This window comes from Cetorhinus maximus, chromosome 9 (genome assembly GCF_964194155.1).
Source record: "Cetorhinus maximus chromosome 9, sCetMax3.hap1.1, whole genome shotgun sequence".
NCBI classification, from domain to species: Eukaryota; Metazoa; Chordata; class Chondrichthyes; order Lamniformes; family Cetorhinidae; genus Cetorhinus; species Cetorhinus maximus.
In genome coordinates this window covers 60,332,434-60,355,858 of record NC_135887.1, presented here as the reverse complement: position 1 = coordinate 60,355,858, position 23,425 = coordinate 60,332,434, and the positions used below count along the sequence as shown (strand labels likewise).

The following is a 23,425-nucleotide window of genomic DNA, read 5'->3' as shown; positions in this document are numbered from 1 at the left end:
CGAAAAATGAACCGTCATGTATAATATGTAGATTAAATGGTTGCAATAGACTCCATCTGAAAAGCCTTGCACTTTTGTCTTGAAATTTGTCCAGAAACTTCAAAGGATTATGGTCTGTATAAACAATTGTTTCTGATGAATTGTTTGCAACATAAATTTTAAAATGCTGCAACGCTAACACCAAACTCAAAGTCTCTTTCTCGATCATTGAATATCTTCTCTGTTGTACATTCAGCTTCTGTGAAAAATATCAGTTTTTCAATTCCAGTGTCGTCATCTTATAACAGGACAGCCCCAATGCCTATATCGCTTGCGTCAACGGCCAAGTTGAATTGCTTGGCATAATTGGGCACTGCCAACACTGGTGTCATAGTTAATACAGTTTTCAAACTATCAAATGACTTCTGACTCTCCAGTGTCTATTGAAACTTCTTGTTCTTTTTTAATAGTTCAGCCAGTGGAGCAACCACTCGGCTAAAATTTGATACAAATTTCCTGTAAAACCCACTCATGCCCAGAAATCTCAAAACTTCTCGTTTTGTTGTAGGCACTGAGAAATCCACGATGGCCTTGACTTTCACATCTCTCGGAGCCACCTTACCATGTCCAATGGTGTGGCCTAGATGTGTAACTTGCGGTTTTGCAAATTCATTTTTAGCCAAGTTCATCACCAAATTAGCTTCTTGTAGTCGAATAAATAATTCTTCCAGATGCTTTGAATGCTCCTTCCACGTCTGATTGAAAACAATTAAATCATCAATATAAACCGCACAATTGCTTAGACCTGCAATTACTTTGTTTATCAGTCTTTGAAATGTCGCAGGTGCAGTCTTCATACCAAATGGCATGACTTTAAACTGATATAGACGACTTGGCGTTATGAAAGTTGATATCTCCTTTGCTCTGTCCGACAATGGTAACCACCAATGTCCTTTCAGCAAGTCAATCTTGGTGATAAATTTCAATTGTCCCACTTTCTCAATGCAATCCTCCAACCGTGGTATGGGATATGAATCCGTTTTTGTTACCGCATTCGCCTTTCGATAGTCCACACACAGCCTGTGTTCCATCTGGTTTCGGTACCAGTACAATAGGTGAACTCCAGTTACTGCAACTAGACTCAATGATCTCATTTTGAAGCATGAAATCAATTTCTTTTTGTACGTGTGATAATTTTGCCGGATTTAATCTATAAGGTTATTGAAAATGATATTTCTATACATACATCTTGTAAAGCTAAATGTGTCTTTCCCAACTTATTTCCTTAAATAGGCTTCTGTGACTGCAATAGCTTTTCCAAATTACTTTGACACTAGCTTGGAAGGTAACTCAACATTGCATTTAAATTTTCCAATTTGATTAGAGGAAAATCAATTTCAGGGTCCTGCACTTCTACCTGTTTCTCATCATCCACCATCACTAAAACCTCTTTTTGATCCTCTTCCCTGTCAAAATACTTTTTAAGCATATTTACATGACACGCTCTCTGCTTCTTTCTTCTATCTGGAGTATTTATTAAATAATTTACTTCACTCAATTTCTTTTCAATCCTGTAAGGTCCACTAAATATTGCATTTAATGAATCCTCTAATACTGGTAACAAAACTAATACTTTATCTTCAGAAACAAAGCTGCGAATTTTAGCCGCTTTTATCTGCTTTCACTTTCATCACTTGCTGTGATATGAAATTTGACCCCTGATCTGATTGTACTTCTTTAGGTAAACCATATCTTGTGAAAAATGTAATTAACTCTTCCACAATCCTCTTATTTGTAATACTTCTTAAAGGTATCACTTCAGGAAACCAATTAGACGCACCCATTATTGTTAATAAATACTGACTTCCACTTTTAGTCTTAGGGAGGGGTCCTACACAACCAATCATGACCCTGGTAAAAGGTTCTTCAAATGCTGGTATTGGAATTAAAGTCGTCAGCTTAATCACTGCTTGTGATTTTCCTGTTATTTGACATATATGACAGGTTCTACAGAATTTGCCGACATCCCTATGCAATCCTGGTCAAAAAAAACCCTCTATCTTTTCCTGTGTTTTCCTAATTCTTAAATGTCCCCCCATTGGAATTTCATGAGCAATCCTCAGAATCTCATTTCTATACGCTAATGGGATAACAATCTGATGCATCTCCATCCAGCTTTCATTTACTCAGACATGACCTGACCTCCACTTTCTCATTATCTTTGAATGAATATATTAATAACTGGAATACATTTTGCTTCAGTTTCTGAATAAGCTTTATGATATAACTGTTTTAATTGAAAATCATTTTTCTGTAACTCCACTAACCTCTTTGAGTTAAACACTTAAACTGAACTGTCCTGTATTCCTTCCTCCTGAACAATATTATCAAATACTATGCCAGCTAATTGGATTTCAACACCTTCTTCTTGCCTTTGAACTGCCTGCTTATCTTGTTTATTTTGTTCTTCCCGATGGGCCTTTGATCCCGTTATAACACAGTCAGGAAATAATCCAGGATGTTCTTCCTGTAGCACTTCTATTGAAAACACTTCTACAGGCAGCTCAACTACCCTAGGCATCAGCCACATTTGCGATCCAGCTATATCATTACCCAGAATAACTTGAACCCCTGCAATGAGCATTTTTCCACCACTCCAACTATAACTTCACCCGTCTTCCTTCTGCTCTTTAAATTTACCTTCCACAATGGATTTAGCATCTCCATGAACCCCACAATTATTACCTGCTCCTGCAATGCTCCCTCTGAACAACAAATGTCACTATCCCACAACATTAAGGATTGACTGGCCCCTGCGTCTCTTAATATTTTAACATGTTTAGTTACTCCACCCATACACATGGAAAGACTTTCCCACACATACAAAGTCTTTAAACATTTCTATAACCTGCTCCTCAGAATTCTCTTGAGTAAACTCTGAACACATTCCCACTTCTTTACCTTTCACTGATTCTCCCTGTTTCACCTGGTTTCTCCTGTGCCTGAACCTCAGAACCCATAGTACTTTTACTTCCAGAACTTTTCTGTACCCCAATAATTCCTATAGATTTTCCCTGCAACCTCCAACACACTGACTTCATGTGCCCCACTTTATTACAATGAAAACCCCTCAATTTTTGAATGTCACTTCTACCTTCAGCACCTTCCTTTTTGTTCTGAGAAAAAACTTCCTGGGAACTTCCAGCTACTCCTCTTCCCTGACTACTTGCCTTCCTTTCACCTTCCCCACCAACCCCCCCAGCCTTTTCATCCTTTTCCAATTTGAAAGGGTGACGGAAAAAAGGTTTAGCGCTATGAACTAACTCATAATCATCAGCTTTCTCTGCTGCTTGTCTTACAGAATCAACCCTCTGTTCCTCCACGTGAGTACTCACTACCGAAGGGATTGAATCGTTAAATTCTTCCAAAAGAATGACTTCCCTAAGAGCTGCATAGGTTGTTTCTATTTTTAACGCCCGCATCCGCCGGTCAAAATTACTTTGTTTTACTATTTCAAACTCAATATAAGTTTCCCCAAAACAAAAATACCTGGAAAAACTCAGCAGGTCTGGCAGCATCTGTGGAGAGGAGCACAGTTAACATTTTGAGACCGAATGACCCTTCAACAGAACTAAGTAAAAATAGAAGAGAGGTGAAATATAAGCTAGTTTAAGGGGGGGGTGGGACAAGTAGAGCTGGATAGAGGGCCAGTGATAGGTGGAGATAACCAAAAGATGTCACAGACAAAAGGACAAAGAGGTGTTGAAGGTGGTGATATTATCTGAGGAATGTGCTAATTAAGGGTGGAAAGCAGGACAAGCAAGGTACAGAAAGCCCTAGTGGGGGTGGAGTGGGGTGAAGGAATCAAAAAAGGCTAAAAGGTAGAGATAAAACAATGGGTGGAAATACATTTAAAAATAATGGAAGTAGGTGGGAAAAGAAAAATCTATATAAATTATTGGGAAAAAAAGGGGGGGTGGAAATCGGAAAGGGGGTGGGGATGGAGGAGAGAGTTCATGATCTAAAATTGTTGAACTCAATATTCAGTCCGGAAGGCTGTAAAGTGCCTAGTCGGAAGATGAGGTGCTGTTCCTCCAGTTTGCGTTGAGCTTCACTGGAACAATGCAGCAAGCCAAGGATGGACATGTGGGCATGAGAGCAGGGTGGAGTGTTGAAATGGCAAGCGACAGGGAGGTCTGGGTAATGCTTGCGGACAGACCGAAGGTGTTCTGCAAAGCGGTCACCCAGTCTGTGTTTGGTCTCTCCAATGTAGAGGAAACCGCATTGGGAGCAACGAATGCAGTAGACTAAATTGAGGGAAGTGCAAGTGAAATGCTGCTTCACTTGAAAGGAGTGTTTGGGCACTTGGACGGTGAGGAGAGGGAAAGTAAAGGGGCAGGTGTTGCACCTTCTGCGGTTGCATGGGAAGGTGCTGTGGGAGGGGGTTGAGGTGTAGGGGGTGATGGAGGAGTGGACCTGGGTGTCCCGGAGGGAACGATCCCTGTGGAATGCCGCCGGGCGGGGTAGAGGGAAGATGTGTTTGGTGGAGGCATCATGCTGGAGTTGGCGGAAATGGCGGAGGATGATCCTTTCAATGCGGAAGCTGGTGGGGTGATAAGTGAGGACAAGGGGGATGGGAGAAGAAGGTGTGAGGGCGGATGCGCGGGAGATGGGCCGAACACAGTTAAGGGCCCTGTCAACCACCGTGGGTGGAAAACCTCGGTTAAGGAAGAAGGAGGACATGTCAGAGGAACTGTTTTTGAAAGTGACATCATCAGAACAGATGCGACGGAGGCGAAGGAACTGAGAGAATGGGATGGAGTCCTTACAGGAAGCGGGGTGTGAGGAGCTTTAGTCGAGGTAGCTGTGGGAGTCGGTAGGCTTGTAATGAATATTGGTGGACAGTCTATCACCAGAAATTGAGACAGAGAGGTCAAGGATGTGAAGGGAAGTGTCAGAGATGGACCATGTGAAAATGATGGAGGGGTGGAAATTGGAAGCAAAATTAATAAATTTTTCCAGATCCAGACAAGAGCATGAAGCAGCACCGAAGTAATCATTGATGTACCGGAGAAAGAGCTGTGGGAGGGGGCAGAGTAGGACTGGAACAAGGAATGTTCCACATACCCCATAAAGAGACAGGCATAGCTGGGGCCCATGCGGGTACCATAGCCACACCTTTTATTTGGAGGAAATGAGAGGAGTTTAAGGAGAAATTGTTCAGTGTGAGAACAAGTTCAGCTAGACGAAGGAGAGTAGTGGTGGATGGGGATTGTTTGGGCCTCTGTTCGAGGAAGAATCGGAGAGCCATTAGACCATCCTGGTGGGGGATGGAGGTGTCGAGGGATTGGACGTCCATGGTGAAGAGGAGGCGGTTGGGGCCAGGGAACTGGAAATTGTTGATATGATGTAGGGTGTCAGAGGAATCATGGATGTAGGTGGGAAGGGACTGGACAAGGGGAGAGAGAATGGAGTCAAGATAGCAAGAAATGAGTTCCGTGGGGCAGGAACAGGCTGACACGATCGGTCTGCCGGGACAGTCCTGTTTGTGGATTTTGGGTAGGAGGTAGAAGCGGGCCGTCCGAGGTTGGGAGACTGTCAGGTTGGAAGCTGTGGAAGGAAGATCTCCAGAGGAGATGAGGTCAGTAACAGTCCTGAAAACAATGGCTTGATGTTCAGTGGTGGAGTCATGATCCAGGGGGAGGTAGGAGGAACTGTCTGCGAGTTGACGCTCAGCCTCTGCGAGGTAGAGGTCAGTGCGCCAGACAACAACAGCACCGCCCTTGTCAGCGGGTTTGATGACAATGTCAGGGTTGGACCTGAGAGAACGGAGTGCAGCAAGTTCAGAGAGAGACAGGTTAGAGTGGGTGAGAGGAGCAGAGAAATTGAGACGACTAATGTCACGCCGACAATTCTCAATGAAAAGATCAAGAGAAGGTAAGAATCCAGAGGGAGGGGTCCAGGTGGAGGGAGTTATTGGAGGTGGGTAAAAGGATCCGTTGAATGGGGAGAGGACTCCTGCCCAAAGAAGTGAGCACGGAGACGAAGGCGGCGGAAGAAGAGTTCAGCATCGTGCCGAGCCCGAAATTCATTGAGATGAGGGTGTAAGGGTATGAAACTAAGTCCTTTGCTGAGCACTTAACGTTCAGCGTCGGAGAGGAGAAGATCAGCGGGTATGGTGAATACACGGCCGGGGCTGGGATTGGAAGACGGGATGGGGACAGAGGGACAGGCAGGGGTGGAGGGTCCTGGATGGGTGTTGGTGTCGATGAGTTGTTGGAGCTTGCGTTCCTTAGCACTTGAGAGAAATAGAAAAAGTTTCTTGTTGAGGCGTCGGATGAGACGAAGAATAAAATGAACTGCGTGCCGCGCAGCTTTGCAAAAGGGTGCGGCGGTGTTGCTGGAGGGAGAGGTCGTGTGTATTCATATGGCGGCGCATGGCACTGAGTGTGGATCTCAGAATGCGACGAGAACAGCAGTCCGAGGAGCGTTGTATGTCCCGGAGATGCCTGTAATCCTGGGTGGGTTCAAAACATGAGGGATGGAATTTCAGTTGAAATCCACGTGGGGGAAGCCGGAGACGGAGACAGTCACTGAGGAAGGAAATATGGCTGTGAAAGCGAGTTTTAGTAAGCACCTTGTCAAACACCAGGAGAGTAATGGAAAGCAATGAAGATGAACAAGGCAAAAGAGAGATATGAAAATCCTGACGGAGAGAAGAGCAATACTTCTTCAAGGTAGGCATTCCTTGAAGAGAAGTGGCAGTCAATTAAACACTAAGATAAAAGCACAAAACTGCAGATGCTGGAAATCCAAGACAAAAACAAAAATACCTGGAAAAACTCAGCAGGTCTGGCAGCATCTGCGGAGAGGAGCACAGTTAAGTTTCCCCAGGCTCTTTTCTCATATTGCTAAATTTCTGCCTGTAAGCTTCAGAAACCAACTCATATGCACTCAAAATAGCTTTTTTCACCACATCATAATTCACCAACATTTCTTCTGAAAGCAATGCATATACCTCAAGCCTCCTACCTAATAACTTAGATTGTAATGATAATGTCCAGTATTCCTGGGGCCATTTCATCTGTTTAGCTAGCTTCTCAAATGAAATAAAGAATGCTTCAATATCTTTTTCCTCAAACTTTGGAAGAGCTTGTACAAATGTAAACTGCCAATATTTTCAGTTAGAATTCTCTCTCTCTCTCTCTCTCTCTCTCTCTCTCTCTCTCTCTCTCTCTCCTCCTTAGAACCATAGAACACTACAGCACAGAAAACAGGCCATTCAGCCCTTCTAGTCTGTGCCGAAATATTATTCCACTCGTCCCATTGACCTGTACCTAGTCCATAACCCTCCAGACCTCTCCCATCCATGTATCTATCCAATTTATTCTTAAAACTTAAGAGTGAGCCCACATTTACCACGTCAGATGGTAGCTCGTTCCACGCTCTCACCACTCTCTGAGTGAAGAAGTTCCCCCTAATGTTCCCCCTACACCTTTCTCCTTTCACCCTAAAGCCATGTCCTCTCATGTTTATCTCTCCTAATCTAAGTGAAAAGAGCCTACTCGCATTTACTCTGTCTATACCCCTCATAATTTTGTAAACTTCTATCAAATCTCCCCTCATTCTTCTATGCTCCATCTTTATCTTTACAATTTCTAATTCCCTTTTAAAAGCCATTTCTCTGTCCTTTGCTTCTAATTCAAACTTTTTCATTTGCAACTGAAGTCTCACTACCTCCAGCTGTGACTCACTGGAATCAGGTTTCACTTCCAACTGTAGATGTTGTGCTATACTTTTAATTATATCTGATTTCCTAGTTCCTGCAGGTAAACCAAATTGTAATTTATCTGCCAACACTGTTAACTTACTTTTGGTTATTCTCGCCAACCCAATCAGAGTTATCTCTTCTACTCCCAGACAAGTCTTAGCAATTACCAAAGCCATCTTGCAGTCTCACCACTTCTAAAATACCTCACCAGCTCCTGAATTCAAAGTGCCTTTCATACTCGTAAGCTTTAAGATTCATCAATTTCTAACCAATTGAGGACTTAGAAATATTATTTATCCCGGCACAGCCCCCAATTGTTCTGACCGATGCAGTTGGTAAAGCGGAGTTATTTTTTTAAAAATCCCAGAGGGAAACTTTAAACAACTGTCATAACCTATAATTTTAAGTGTTATGTTTGAGAAGCAACTCTAAACTCAGGAATCAGACCGCTAGTTCTCGAGATTTTACATTAAACTAAATGAAACATTTTATTAATTTACACAGGTTAAAATATATACGTATACATGACTACAAATTACTATCATAACTTTTAACAAATTCCCAAACTAATCTCAATTAAGGCAACCCGTCGACTTAACCAAACACCAGGCAAAGCATTTTCACCTTACAAATTCAAAATGAGGTTCTTTTCACTGTGGAGCCAGCTGGAGGCTTGCAGCTGCCTTTTGATCTTACATTGCCTCTGCCTATACACCCAAAAACTACTGAGTTACACCTACCAGCCCAATTGAATATAAATTCTCATTGTATGAACAACCTCTTTGACCTTCACCTTTTAACAATGAAACCCCTTTCATAGTACCAATTTTATTAGTGATATAAACATATTGCTTGGTATCTGTTAGAAAGGCGTCAAGTTTTCACCCCACTTCTTGAATGTTTTATTCAAAAAATGCAGATGCACGCCATCTCTCTTACATATCAAAACTAATGCACACCAAAGCACCCAGACTAGCTGGCTTTAATCCAATTAAGGTATACCCATTGACTGAACCTCTATTTTAAAAGAAAAATATTTTCCAAAATATTATATACATTTAATAGTTTCATGACACCCGGTTACCGTTTGATGCGCCCCCTCCCCACCCAGCCGCTGTGTGATGTTTCTCCTCACGGTGTCTATCCTCTCTCTGAAGCCAGGACAGTATAGGCGAACGGTGAAGCGGTTTGATGACGGTCACCGTCTCTGCAGTGAGCTGCTCAACTGTTTCCAGGAGCGGGCACGTATTGAGAAGCAGTACGCACAGAAATTGACCAGCTGGTCGCAGAAATGGAAAACCCTGGTGGAGAAAGGTAAATGTTCTGCGGAGTGGAATACCCACTTACCCCAGCAGGGAACACCCACCCCACTGAGCACAGGCAGGAAGTGGACCCTGCCAATCAGTGTATCTTCACCCCTGGAGCGTGTATGTCTCCCTGAGAACTCAGTCAGCTTAGGCGAGGGGGAGAGGAAGCAGCCCTGGGGCTCATTCCCAGCCCTGGCAGGGCTCAATCCTTCCCCGAAGATGGTGGGTCTTGCTCCGTCTCTGTGGGGGGGATGGGGGTGGGACTCACTCCTGCCCCGTGGGGGGTCACTGTTGCCTATGCGCGCTCCCCCACTTTGCGCCCCCCCCCCCCCCTCCTTTTTCACTATCACTCAGGAAATGTCACTTTCTCAGAAAGTCCCAAAGTATTTTCTACAGTGAAGTCCTTTTGAAGTGTAGTCACTGTTGTAATGTAAGTAATATGTGAGCCAACTTGTGCGCAGTAAAATTCCATAAAGAGTGATGAGATACTGAGCAGCACATCTGTTCTTTTTTGTTGATAATGTTGATCAGGATACAAGACAAAACTCACTGCTCTTATCAAATAGTGTTATAGAGGCTTTATAACCACCTCCTCAGCACTTCCTCTATACCGACCCTCCGACAGGGTGCAGCTCCCTCGGCACCGACCCTGCGACAGGGTGCAGCTCCCTCGGCACCGACCCTCCGACAGGGTGCAGCTCCCTCGGCACCGACCCTCCGACAGGGTGCTGTGCCCTCGGCACCAACCCTCCGACAGGGTGCAGCTCCCTCGGCACCGACCCTGCGACAGGGTGCAGCTCCCTCGGCACCGACCCTCCGACAGGGTGCAGCTCCCTCGGCACCGACCCTCCGACAGGGTGCAGCTCCCTCGGCACCGACCCTCCGACAGGGTGCAGCTCCCTCGGCACCGACCCTCCGACAGGGTGCAGCTCCCTCGGCACCGACCCTCCGACAGGGTGCAGCTCCCTCGGCACCGACCCTGCGACAGGGTGCAGCTCCCTCGGCACCGACCCTCCGACAGGGTGCAGCTCCCTCGGCACCGACCCTCCGACAGGGTGCAGCTCCCTCGGCACCGACCCTCCGACAGGGTGCAGCTCCCTCGGCACCGACCCTGCGACAGGGTGCAGCTCCCTCGGCACCGACCCTCCGACAGGGTGCAGCTCCCTCGGCACCGACCCTCCGACAGGGTGCAGCTCCCTCGGCACCGACCCTCCGACAGGGTGCAGCTCCCTCGGCACCAACCCTCCGACAGGGTGCAGCTCCCTCGGCACCGACCCTCCGACAGGGTGCAGCTCCCTCGGCACCGACCCTCCGACAGGGTGCAGCTCCCTCGGCACCGACCCTCCGACAGGGTGCAGCTCCCTCGGCACCGACCCTCCGACAGGGTGCAGCTCCCTCGGCACCGACCCTCCGACAGGGTGCAGCTCCCTCGGCACCGACCCTCCGACAGGGTGCAGCTCCCTCGGCACCGACCCTCCGACAGGGTGCAGCTCCCTCGGCACCAACCCTCCGACAGGGTGCAGCTCCCTCGGCACCGACCCTCCGACAGGGTGCAGCTCCCTCGGCACCGACCCTCCGACAGGGTGCAGCTCCCTCGGCACCGACCCTCCGACAGGGTGCAGCTCCCTCGGCACCGACCCTGCGACAGGGTGCTGTGCCCTCGGCACCGACCCTCCGACAGGGTGCTGTGCCCTCGGTGTTGCACTGGGCATGTCAGACTGGATATTTTTGCTGAAGTCTGAAGGATTGGGATTTGAATGGATGTTTTTCTGGCTCTTGGCTGTTGGGAGGAGGGGGAGGAAGAGCAGGCTGCACAGTCGGGAGGAGGGGGTTCCACCTGGTTGTGACGGGGAGTGGGGGGTGTCCGTGAAGTCTGGATGAAGATGGGTGGTGTCTGCTGAGCCAGGGAGGAGGGGGGGAACGCTGCTGGATTTTGGGTTGTATGCACTTTCAGTACCTGTGTAAATATTTCCATGTTTAAGTGTTTCATCCTCCCCGTACCCTAACCTTGATTTGCACCTCTCGCCCACCCCGCCCCACTCTTTCGCCCGGCCCATCCTCTCCCCGCCTCCCCAGGAGCACAGTACGGTACTCTGGAGAAAGCTTGGCATGCCTTCATGACGGCTGCAGACAGATTGAGTGATCTTCACCTCGAGGTGCGGAACCATTTGTCGGCTGTGGACTCTGAGAGAGTGAAGCAATGGCAGAAGGAGGCCTTTCACAGACAGCTGATCGGAGGCTTCAGGGAGAGCAGGGAGGCCGACGATGAGTTCCACAAGGCACAAAAACCCTGGCTCAAAAAGGTGAAGGAGGTGAGGCTGTCACTGGCTGATGTGGATCACAGATTCTGTCTCACTGGATTTAGTCAACATATTGGAAGGAAGGAGAAATCATCTCTGTTTATACGTATCAAACCCCGTCTCACTGGGCGGGCCGGTTTCTCGAGTTCCCCCCTCACTGGGCGGGCCGGTTTCTCGAGTTTCCCCCCTCACTGGGCGGGCCGGTTTCTCGAGTTTCCCCCCTCACTGGGCGGGCCGGTTTCTCGAGTTTCCCCCCTCACTGGGTGGGCCGGTTTCTCGAGTTCCCCCCTCACTGGGCGGGCCGGTTTCTCGAGTTTCCCCCCTCACTGGGCGGGCCGGTTTCTCGAGTTTCCCCCCTCACCGGGCGGGCCGGTTTCTCAAGTTCCCCCCTCACTGGGCGGGCCGGTTTCTCGAGCTCCCCCCCTCACTGGGCGGGCCGGTTTCTCGAGTTCCCCTTTTTGCTGTGGAATGTGAGAATGAGTTTCAATTGGTCTTGGCTGCTGGGTATTGTGCAGCCGGGAGGCTCACAGCAAATCGATCCGAGCGAGGAGTTTTGAACTCCTCACCAGCAAAGCTGCGATGTTGCTAATTTGTGAGCTTATTCCCTGGTTGAGAGTAAGAGCGTGAGCGAACTCTGGACTTGTATATTGCAGAGTTATTCAATTCCCTGAGTCTAGCTCTCTGTTGTTGGTCTGCACTGTTTGTTATCTGTTAACACTGTGTCACAGGTGGAGCTGGCCAAACACAGTTACCACAGCGCATGCAAGGAAGAGCGCACAGCACGGACCCGTGAAAGCAATGGCAAAGCCGACCAATCAATGTCCCCCGATCAACTCCATAAACTGCAGGAGCGCGTGGAGAGAAGCTCACGGGAAGTGGAGAAGGTCAGAGTGACAGACAGACAGACGGAGAGAAGGAGAGAACGACAGACAAACAGAGAGAAGGAAAGAGCGACAGACAGACAGACAGACAGAAGGAGAGAGCGACAGACAGACAGTGAGAAGGAGAGAGCGATAGACAGGCAGAAGGAGAGAGCAACAGACAGACAGAAGGAGAGAGCGACAGACAGACAGAAGGAGAGAGCGACAGACAGACAGAAGGAGAGGGCGACAGACAGACAGAAGGAGAGAGCGACAGACAGACAGAAGGAGAGGGCGACAGACAGACAGAAGGAGAGGGCGACAGACAGACAGACAGACAAGGAGAGGGCGACAGACAGACAGGCGGAGAGGGCGACAGACAGACAGGCGGAGAGGGCGACAGACAGACAGGCGGAGAGGGCGACAGACAGACAGGCGGAGAGGGCGACAGACAGACAGGCGGAGAGGGCGACAGACAGACAGGCGGAGAGGGCGACAGACAGACAGGCGGAGAGGGCGACAGACAGACAGGCGGAGAGGGCGACAGACAGACAGGCGGAGAGGGCGACAGACAGACAGGCGGAGAGGGCGACAGACAGACAGGCGGAGAGGGCGACAGACAGACAGGCGGAGAGGGCGACAGACAGACAGGCGGAGAGGGCGACAGACAGACAGGCGGAGAGGGCGACAGACAGACAGGCGGAGAGGGCGACAGACAGACAGGCGGAGAGGGCGACAGACAGACAGGCGGAGAGGGCGACAGACAGACAGGCGGAGAGGGCGACAGACAGACAGGCGGAGAGGGCGACAGACAGACAGGCGGAGAGGGCGACAGACAGACAGGCGGAGAGGGCGACAGACAGACAGGCGGAGAGAAGGAGAGGGCGACAGACAGACAGGCGGAGAGAAGGAGAGGGCGACAGACAGACAGGCGGAGAGAAGGAGCGGGCGACAGACAGACAGGCGGAGAGAAGGAGCGGGCGACAGACAGACAGGCGGAGAGAAGGAGCGGGCGACAGACAGACAGGCGGAGAGAAGGAGCGGGCGACAGACAGGCGGAGAGAAGGAGCGGGCGACAGACAGGCGGCGAGAAGGAGCGGGCGACAGACAGGCAGACAGGCGGCGAGAAGGAGCGGGCGACAGACAGGCAGACAGGCGGCGAGAAGGAGCGGGCGACAGACAGGCAGACAGGCGGCGAGAAGGAGCGGGCGACAGGCAGACAGGCGGCGAGAAGGAGCGGGCGACAGACAGGCAGACAGGCGGCGAGAAGGAGCGGGCGACAGACAGGCAGACAGGCGGCGAGAAGGAGCGGGCGACAGACAGGCAGACAGGCGGCGAGAAGGAGCGGGCGACAGACAGGCAGACAGGCGGCGAGAAGGAGCGGGCGACAGACAGGCAGACAGGCGGCGAGAAGGAGCGGGCGACAGACAGGCAGACAGGCGGCGAGAAGGAGCGGGCGACAGACAGGCAGACAGGCGGCGAGAAGGAGCGGGCGACAGACAGGCAGACAGGCGGCGAGAAGGAGCGGGCGACAGACAGGCAGACAGGCGGCGAGAAGGAGCGGGCGACAGACAGGCAGACAGGCGGCGAGAAGGAGCGGGCGACAGACAGGCAGACAGGCGGCGAGAAGGAGAGGGCGACAGACAGACAGACGGCGAGAAAGAGAGGGTGACGGGCGGAGGGGGCGGACGGGCGGAGGGGGCGGACGGGCGGAGGGGGCGGACGGGCGGAGGGGGAGGACGGGCGGAGGGGGAGGACGGGCGGAGGGGGCGGGCGGGCGGAGGGGGGAGGGGTGACGGCGTGAGAGGCACAGGGGGAGGGTGACAAGGAAGGGGGGAGAGATGGACAGAGAGGCAAAGGGAGGGAGAGCTGGAGGGGGGGAGATGGGGTGGGGAGAGAGATGGGGGTGGAGAGAGATGGGGGGGGGAGAGAGGCAAAAGGAGGGAGAGATGGAGGGGGGAGATGGGGACGGAGACAGAGAGGGAAGGGCAGAGAGGGAGACAGAGAGGGAGAGATGGAGGGAGGGACAGAGAGGGAGAGAGGGAGATGGCAAGGGCGAGACACAGAGGGGGAGAGAGAGCGTGAGACGGAGACGGCGAGGGTCAGTTGGAGTGGGCAAGAGGGAGAAAGAGGGGGAGAGGGCGATACGGAGACAGCGAGGGTGAGAGGGGGAAGGGGAGAGACAGAGAGATGGAGAGAGGGAGAGACGGAGACGAGGAAGAGGGAGGGAGAGCGAGATGGAGTGAGGGTGAGACGGAGAGGGGGCGAGGGAGAGATGGAGACGCTGAAGGAGAGATGGAGACGCTGAAGGAGAGATGGAGACGCTGAAGGAGAGATGGAGACGCTGAAGGAGAGATGGAGACGGGAAGATGGCAAGACAGAGTGAGAAGGAGACAAGGAGAGGGAGAAGTGGGAAGACGGAGCGGGGGCGAGGGAGAGGGGGCTGCTGGAGAGAAGTGGGGGGGGTGGTGTGCCAGAGAGAGGGAGAGGGGGGGGTCCAGAGAGGGGGTGGGGGCCGGAGAGAGGGAGTGGAGGGGGAGGGGGGCGGAGAGGGAGCGAGGGAGTGACGGAGTGGATGAGGGGGGAAGGGGGGGACAGAGAGGGCGAGACGGAGAGGGAGAGCAGGCGAGAGACGGCGTGGAGAGAGAGCGATCAAGTGATGGGGAGGTCAAACATGCGAGTGACTAGGGGGGCAGCGAGCAAGCAAGAGACGGGTGGAGGGAGAGCGCGAGAGACGGGGGGAGGGAGAGAGATGGGGAGACAGACACAGAGAGGGGGAGAAAGAGACACACACACAGTCAGAAAGTGAAACACAGAGTGATAGAGAGACTGACGAAGAGAGGGATTGGGAAGCAACCACAGCAGGAGTGTGTGTGTGTGGGAGGGGACGATTTTGTGTGTGGAGCAAAGCCAGGCAATGTGGGGGTTACAGGTGAGGGGTCAGCAGGGCTTGGGGTGATTAGAGGTGAGGGGTCAGTGGGGAGACTGGACTTGTTAGAGGTGAGGGGTTAAAGTGGAGGCTCGGGGGAGTGTTAGAGGTCAGTGGTGAAACCTGAGTGTGATGATAGGGAAGGCTGGGGGGATTAGAGCTCTGGTCAGACAGGAAGCTGAGGTTAGAGGCGAGGGGTCAGAGGGAATCCTGGGAGGTTAGAGGTGAGGCGTCCGAGGGGAGGCTGGGAGGTTAGGAGTGATGGGTCAGAGGAGAGGTTAGAGGTGAGGGGTCAGAGGGGAGTGCTGGGGAGGTTAGAGGTCATTGTTCAGAGGGGAGGCTGGCATTTTAGAGGTGAAGGGTCAGAGTGGAGCTGGGCAGAAGGACAGCTTGGGTATTGTGCTTAGCGATAATGTGACTATTGTTTGTGTTTAGGGCCGAGAACAATATGAGAAAGCTCTGGAGGAGCTGAACAAATACAACCCCAAATATATGGAGGACATGGAGCAGGTGTTTGATAGCTGCCAGGACTTTGAGAGGAAGCGTCTCAGGTTCTTCAAGGACATGCTGTTGGACTTTCACAAACACCTTGACCTCTCTAACTACGACAGGTGAGAGAGGCAGGGCCAGGTGTAGGGGAGGGATGGGTTTGGCAGGGGCTGATAGGGGAAGGAGGTTCCTCATGAGCCTGCAAGCAGGTTTTAGGATGGAGCTTGTAGCTGTGCAATCTGATGGCCCAACAGTATGGTGCTAAACACCAACAAAGCCATAGCTGCTAGAATGGGTCTGCCGCAGGTGGTGAGGGAACCAACAAGAGAGAAAAATATACTTGACCTCATCCTCACCAACCCGCCTGCCATAGATGTATCTCTCCATGACAGTATCGGTAGGAGTGATCACCGCACAGTCGTTGTGGAGATGAAGTCCCTTCTTCACATTGAGGATACCCTCCATCGTGTTGCGTGGCACTACCACTGTGCTAAATGGGATAGATTTCAAATAGATCTAGAAACTCAAGACTGGGCATCCATGAGGCGCTGTGGGCCATCAGCAACAGCAGAATTGTAGTCGAACACAATCTGTAACCTCATGGCCCGGCAAATCCCCCACTCTACCATTACCAACAAGTCAGGGAATTAACCCTGCTTCAATAAAGACTGCAGGAGGGCATACCAGGAGCAGCACCAGGCACACCAAAAAATGAGGTGTCAACCTGGTGAAGCTGCAACACAAGACTATTTGCATGCCAAACAGCATAAGCAGCAAGCGATAGACAGAGCTAAGCCATCCCACAACCAATTGGTCAGATCTAAGCTCTGCAGTCCTGCCACATCCAGTCCTGAATGGTGGTGGACAATTAAACAACTCACTGGAGGAGGCTGCTCCACAAATATCCCCATCCTTAATGCTGGAGCAGCCTAGCACATCGGTGCAAAAGATAAGGCTGAAGCATTGGCAACAGTGAATTTTAAAAAGGGTCATGTGGACAATGAGCGGGACCAGAGTAGGAGCTCCATTGGTCCCTCTGCGTGTTTAAGTTGGTGTGGGGGTGCAATGGTGGGACGGGAAGGCTGACATAGTGGGAACATACAAAAAGATAGTATAGCTGCTCAATGTCCAGTCAGCCTTTTGGAAGGTGTGCTGGTGTCTGTCGGTCCTGTTGGAAGGTGTGCTGGTGTCTGTCGGTCCTGTTGGAAGGTGTGCTGGTGTCTGTCGGTCCTGTTGGAAGGTGTGCTGGTGTCTGTCAGTCCTGTTGGAAGGTGTGCTGGTGTCTGTCGGTCCTGTTGGAAGGTGTGCTGGTGTCTGTCGGTCCTGTTGGAAGATGTGCTGGTGTCTGTCGGTCCTCTTGGAAGGTGTGCTGGTGTCTGTTGGTCCTCTTGGAAGGTGTGCTGGTGTCTGACGGTCCTCTTGGAAGGTGTGCTGGTGTCTGTCGGTCCTGTTGGAAGGTGTGCTGGTGTCTGTCAGGCCTGTTGGAAGGTGTGTTGGTGATTGTTGGGCCTGTTGGAAGGTGTGTTGGTGTCTGTCGGGCCTGCTGGAAGGTGTGCTGGTGTCTGTCGGGCCTGTTGGAAGGTGTGCTGGTGTCTGTCGGGCCTGTTGGAAGGTGTGCTGGTGACTGTCGGGCCTGTTGGAAGGTGTGCTGGTGTCTGTCGGGCCTGTTGGAAGGTGTATTGGTGACTGTTGGGCCTGTTGGAAGGTGTGTTGGTGACTGTTGGGCCTGTTGGAAGGTGTGTTGGTGACTGTTGGGCCTGTTGGAAGGTGTGTTGGTGACTGTTGGGCCTGTTGGAAGGTGTGTTGGTGACTGTTGGGCCTGTTGGAAGGTGTGTTGGTGACTGTTGGGCCTGTTGGAAGGTGTGCTGGTGTCTGTCGGGCCTGTTGGAAGGTGTATTGGTGACTGTCGGGCCTGTTGGAAGGTGTGTTGGTGACTGTCGGGCCTGTTGGAAGGTGTGTTGGTGACTGTCGGGCCTGTTGGAAGGTGTATTGGTGACTGTCGGGCCTGTTGGAAGGTGTGTTGGTGTCTGTCGGGCCTGTTGGAAGGTGTGCTGGTGACGGTTGGGCCTGTTGAAAGGTGTGCTGGTGTCAGGCTGTCAGCCGAATGCCAGGATGTATCTGACCTGTGAAGCTTTCCAGCTATGAATGTCCTGCCAGTCTGGATGATTGGCTCAGTCACTCCCTTCATTTGGAGCTTGATCCATCCACAGCACCATTCTGGTAACTTAATAACACATATGGTAATAGCTTGAATGCCTGATGGTCAGCCTATTATAATGGCAGGCTACTCTCACTCTGAACAGTCAGCAAAGCCCTGCCCAGAGTTGGTGAGTATAACTCTGCTCGCTCTATGCATTCTGTAATGGGGCCTAGTCCGAGGCTCCTCTCATTGGGCTGGAGGAAGAGACATTTTAACAAATGCTGGGGTGCGGTTTTGTTACAGTTTCCAAACTATCTATCGCGATTTGTACCAGACCGTTGCCTCTGCCAATGACCAGGAAGATTTACGATGGTGGCAGAACACACATGGACCCGGCATGAGCATGAACTGGCCACAGTTCGAGGTGAGTGGCTCCTGCCTGACTTTCACCCCTCCTTTGAAGCAGAGAAAAATGCAGGGCTGTGGGGAGAGAGTGAGGCAGTGGGATTACTGTGGGATTGTACAGGCTGTGGGGAGAGAGTGAGGAGGTGGGATCACTGTGGGATTGTACAGACTGTCGGGAGAGAGCGAGGCAGTGGGATTACTGTGGGATTGTACAGGCTGTGGGGAGAGAGTGAGGAGGTGGGATCACTGTGGGATTGTACAGACTGTCGGGAGAGAGCGAGGCAGTGGGATTACTGTGGGATTGTACAGGCTGTGGGGAGAGAGTGAGGCAGTGGGATCACTGTGGGATTGTACAGACTGTGGGGAGAGAGTGAGGCAGTGGGATTACTGTAGGATTGTACAGGCTGTGGGGAGAGAGTGAGTCGGTGGGACCACTGTGGGATTGTACAGACTGTTGGGAGAGAGTGAGGCAGTGGGGTTGTACAGACTGGGGAGAGAGTGAGGCAGTGGGATTACTGTGGGATTGTACAGACTGTGGGGAGAGAGTGAGGCAGTGGGATTGTACAGACTGGGGAGAGAGTAAGGCAGTGGGATTACTGTAGGATTGTAGAGGCTGTGGGGAGAGAGTGAGGCAGTGGGATTACTGAAGGATTGTACAGGCTGTGGGGAGAGAGTGAGTTGGTGGGACCACTGTGGGATTGTACAGACTGTTGGGAGAGAGTGAGGCAGTGGGATTACTGTGGGATTGTACAGACTGTGGGGAGAGAGTGAGGCAGTGGGATTGTACAGACTGGGGAGAGTGTGAGGCAGTGGGATTACTGTAGGATTGTAGAGGCTGTGGGGAGAGAGTGAGGCAGTGAGGTTGTACAGACTGGGGAGAGAGTGAGGCAGTGGGATTACTGTAGGATTGTAGAGGCTGTGGGGAGAGAGTGAGGCAGTGGGTTTAGAATGACATTGACACAGGCCAATGGGGAGTGAGTGAGATAGTGAGATTAGTCTGGGGATTGATACAGTGCTATGGGGAGGGAGCAAGGCAGTGGGATTAAATTAGGGGTTAATACAGGTTTATGGGGAGAGAAAAAGGGACAGTGGGATTTGGTTGGGATTGATACATGGATATGAGGAGCGAGCAGGGCAATGGGATTAGTTTCAGGATTGATACAGAGCTATGGGGAGAGCGCGGTTTAGTGGGATTAGTTTGGGAATGTTACAGGGATATGGGGAGAACGCGGGTCAGTGGGATTAGTTTGGGAATGATACAGAGCTATGGGGAGAGTGCGGGTCAGTGGGATTAGTTTGGGAATGATACAAGGATGCGGGGAGAACGCTGGTCAGTGGGATTAGTTTGGGAATGATACAGAGCTATGTGGAGAGCGCGGTCAGTGGGATTAGTTTGGGAATGATACAGAGCTATAGGGAGAGCGCAGGTCAATGGGATTAGTTTCGGGATTGAGACAGGGATGTGGGGAGAGAATGGGGCAGTGGGATTAGTTTTGGGGTTGATACAGGGTTTTTAGGAGGGAGGGGGCAGTGGGATTAGTTTGGGAACATTTTATTTTCTTGCTGTACATTCATTCTATTTTTGCGATCCTTGTACAAATGCACCTATGTCCCTCTGACCATCAATATTTACAAGTTTCACACTTTAAAAAAAATAATTTGTTATGATGGAAGTGAGTAAATCTTAAGGTGAAGGAACCCTGAGGAGGAAGTGACCATAATATGATAGAATTTACCCTGCAATTTGAGAGGAAAAAGCTGGAATCAGATGTAACGGAATGACAGTTGAATAAAGGCAACTACAGAGGCATGAGGCAGGAGCTGGCCAGAATTGACTGGGAGATGAGCCTAGCAGGAAAGACAGTGGAACAGCAATGGCAGGAGTTTCTGGGAGTAATTTGGGAGACACAGCAAAAATTCATCCCTAGGAAGAAGAAGCATACTAAAGGGAGGACGAGGCAACCATGGCTGACAAGGGAAGTCAGGGACAGCATAAAAGCTAAAGAGAAAGCATACAATGCGGCGAAGAGCAGTGGGAAATCAGGGGATTGGGAAACCTACAAAGACCAACAGAGGACAACTAAAAAAGAAATAAGGAGGGAGAAGATTAAATATGAGGGTAAACTAGCCAGTAATATAAAAGAAGATTGCAAGAGTTTTTTAGATATATAAAGGGTAAGAGAGAGGCAAAAGTGGGCATTGGGCCGCTAGAAAATGACGCTGGAGAAGTAGTAGTGGGGAACAAAGAAATGGCGGAGGAACTGAATAGGTACTTTGCGTCAGTCTTCACAGTGGAAGACACGAGTAACATCCCCAAAGTTCAAGAGAGTCGGGGGGCAGAGGTGAGTATGGTGGCCATTACCAAGGAGAAGGTGCTAGGAAAACTGAAAGGTCTGAAGGTGGATAAATCACCTGGGCCAGATGGATTACACCCCAGAGTTCTGAAGAAGATAGCTGAAGAGATAGTGGAGGCGTTAGTGGTGATCTTTCAGGAATCACTGGAGTCAGGGAGGGTCCCAGAGGACTGGAAAATCGCTAATGTAACCCCCCTGTTTAAGAAGGGAGTGAGGCAAAAGACGGGAAATTACAGGCCAATTAGCCTGACCTCGGTCGTTGGTAAGATTTTAGAGTCCATTATTAAGGATGAGATTTCAGAATATTTGGAAGTGCATGATAAAATAGGGCAAAGTCAGCATGGTTTCATTAAGGGGAGGTCATGCCTAACAAAATCTGTTAGAATTCTTTGAGGAGGTAACGAGTAGGTTAGACAAGGGAGAGGCAATGGATGTTATCTACTTGGACTTCCAGAAGGCCTTTGACAAGGTGCAGCACAGGAGGCTGCTCAGTAAGATAAGAACCCATGGTGTTAGAGGCAAGGTACTAGCATGGATAGAAGATTGACTGTCTGGCAGGAGGCAGAGAGTGGGGATAAGGGGGTCCTTCTCAGGATGGCGGCCGGTGACTAGTGGAGTTCCGCAGAGGTCAGTGTTGGGACCACAACTTTTCACTTTATACATTAACGATCTAGATGAAGGAACTGAGGGCATCCTGGCTAAGTTTGCAGATGATACAAAGATAGGTGGAGGGACAGGTAGTATTGAGGAGCGGGGAGGCTGCAGAAGGATTTGGACAGGTTAGGAGAATGGGCAAAGAAGTGGCAGATGGAATACAACATGGGGAAGTGTAAGATCATGCACTTTGGTAGGAAGAATAGAGGCATAGACTATATTCTAAATGGGGAGAGAATTCAGAAATCTGGAGTGCAAAGGGACTTGGGAGTCCTAGTCCAGGATTCTCTTAAGGTTAACTTGCAGGTTGAGTCGGTAGTTAGGAAGGCAAATGCAATGTTGGCATTTATTTCGACAGGACTAGAATATAAAAGCAGGGATGTGCTGCTGAGGCTTTATAAGGCTCTGGTCAGACCACATTTAGAATATTGTGAGCAATTTTGGGCCCCGTATCTCAGGGAGGATGTGCTGGCCCTGGAGAGGGTCCAGAGGAGGTTCACGAGAACGATCCCAGGAATGAAAGACTTAACATATGAGGAACGTTTGAGGACTCTGGGTCTATACTCAATGTAGTTTAGAAGGATGAGGGATGTTCTGATTGAAACTTACAGAATATTGAAAGGCCTGGATAGAGTGGACATGGGGAAGATGGTTCCACTAGTAGGAGAGACTAGGACCCAAGGGCACAGCCTCAGAGTAAAGGGAAGACCTTTTAGAACAGAGATGAGGAGAAACTTCTTTAGCCAGAGCGTGGTGAATCTATGAAATTCATTGATACAGAAGGCTGTGGAGGCCAGGTCACTGAGTATATTTAAGACCGAGATAGATAGATTCTTGATTGGTAAGGGGATCAAAGGTTACGGGGAGAAGGCGGGAGAATGGGGTTGAGAAACTTATCAGCCATGATCGAATGGCGGAGCAGGCTCAATGGGCGGCACCTTGTCAAAGGCCTTCTGGAAGTCCAAGTAGATAACATCCATTGCCTCTCCTTTGTCTAACCTACTCGTTACCTCCTCAAAGAATTCTAACAGATTTGTCAGGCATGACCTCCCCTTGATGAAACCATGCTGACTTTGCCCTATTTTATCATGCACTTCCAAATATTCTGAAATCTCATCCTTAATAATGGACTCTAAAATCTTACCAACGACCGAGGTCAGGCTAATTGGCCTGTAATTTCCCGTCTTTTGCCTCACTCCCTTCTTAAACAGGGGGGTTACATTAGCGATTTTCCAGTCCTCTGGGACCCTCCCTGACTCCAGTGATTCCTGAAAGATCACCACTAACGCCTCCATTATCTCTTCATCTATCTTCATCAGAACTCTGGGGTGTAATCCATCTGGCCCAGGTGATTTATCCACCTTCAGACCTTTCAGTTTTCCTAGCACCTTCGCCTTGGTAATGGCCACCATACTCTCCTCTGCCCCTCGACTCTCTTGAACTTTGGGGATGTTACTCGTGTCTTCCACCGTGAAGACTGACGCAAAGTACCTATTCAGTTCCTCCGCCATTTCTTTGTTCCCCACTACTACTTCTCCAGTGTCATTTTCCAGCGGCCCAATGTCCACTTTTGCCTCTCTCTTACCCTTTATGTATCTAAAAAACTCTTGCAATCTTCTTTTATATTACTGGCTAGTTTACCCTCATATTTAATCTTCTCCCTCCTTATTTCTTTTTTAGTTGTCCTCTGTTGGTCTTTGTAGGCTTCCCAATCCCCTGGCTTCCCACTGCTCTTCACCGCATTGTATGCTTTCTCTTTAGCTTTTATGCTGTCCCTGACTTCCCTTGTCAGCCATGGTTGCCTCGTCCTCCCTTTAGTATGCTTCTTTTTCCTAGGGATGAATTTTTGCTGTGTCTCCCAAATTACTCCCAGAAACTCCTGCCATTGCTGTTCCACTGTCTTTCCTGCTAGGCTCATCTCCCAGTCAATTCTGGCCAGCTCCTGCCTCATGCCTCTGTAGTTGTCTTTATTCAACTGTAATACCGTTACATCTGATTCCAGCTTTTTCCTCTCAAATTGCAGGGTAAATTCTATCATATTATGGTCACTTCCTCCTAAGGGTTCCTTCACCTTAAGCTCCCTCATCAAATCTGCCTGTCTTTGCCAACATGCTGGTGGCAGTTTGAAGTGTTCCTGTAATAGTTTTATAGGGCACTGTCAGACCATTCCCTTGGACTCTACTCTGGCACCCCCTACTCTGGACCCATCCCCTCTGTCCCCACTTCCCCAGAGCCCC

At 50.3% G+C, this 23,425-nt stretch overlaps 1 protein-coding gene across 13 annotated transcripts in view; it reads left to right on the top strand.

Moving 5' to 3' along the window:
• Positions 1-23,425, top strand: part of pacsin3 (protein kinase C and casein kinase substrate in neurons 3) — a 123,317-nt gene that overhangs the window by 92,222 nt on the left and 7,670 nt on the right. For all 13 annotated transcript variants that reach the window (XM_078548782.1, XM_078548788.1, XM_078548783.1 and 10 more), the window contains 5 exons: positions 8,908-9,064; positions 11,134-11,369; positions 12,086-12,241; positions 15,582-15,757; positions 18,079-18,199. In XM_078548782.1, coding sequence (XP_078404908.1) covers positions 8,908-9,064; positions 11,134-11,369; positions 12,086-12,241; positions 15,582-15,757; positions 18,079-18,199 — 846 coding nt within the window. The remainder of the gene's footprint in view (positions 1-8,907; positions 9,065-11,133; positions 11,370-12,085; positions 12,242-15,581; positions 15,758-18,078; positions 18,200-23,425) is intronic.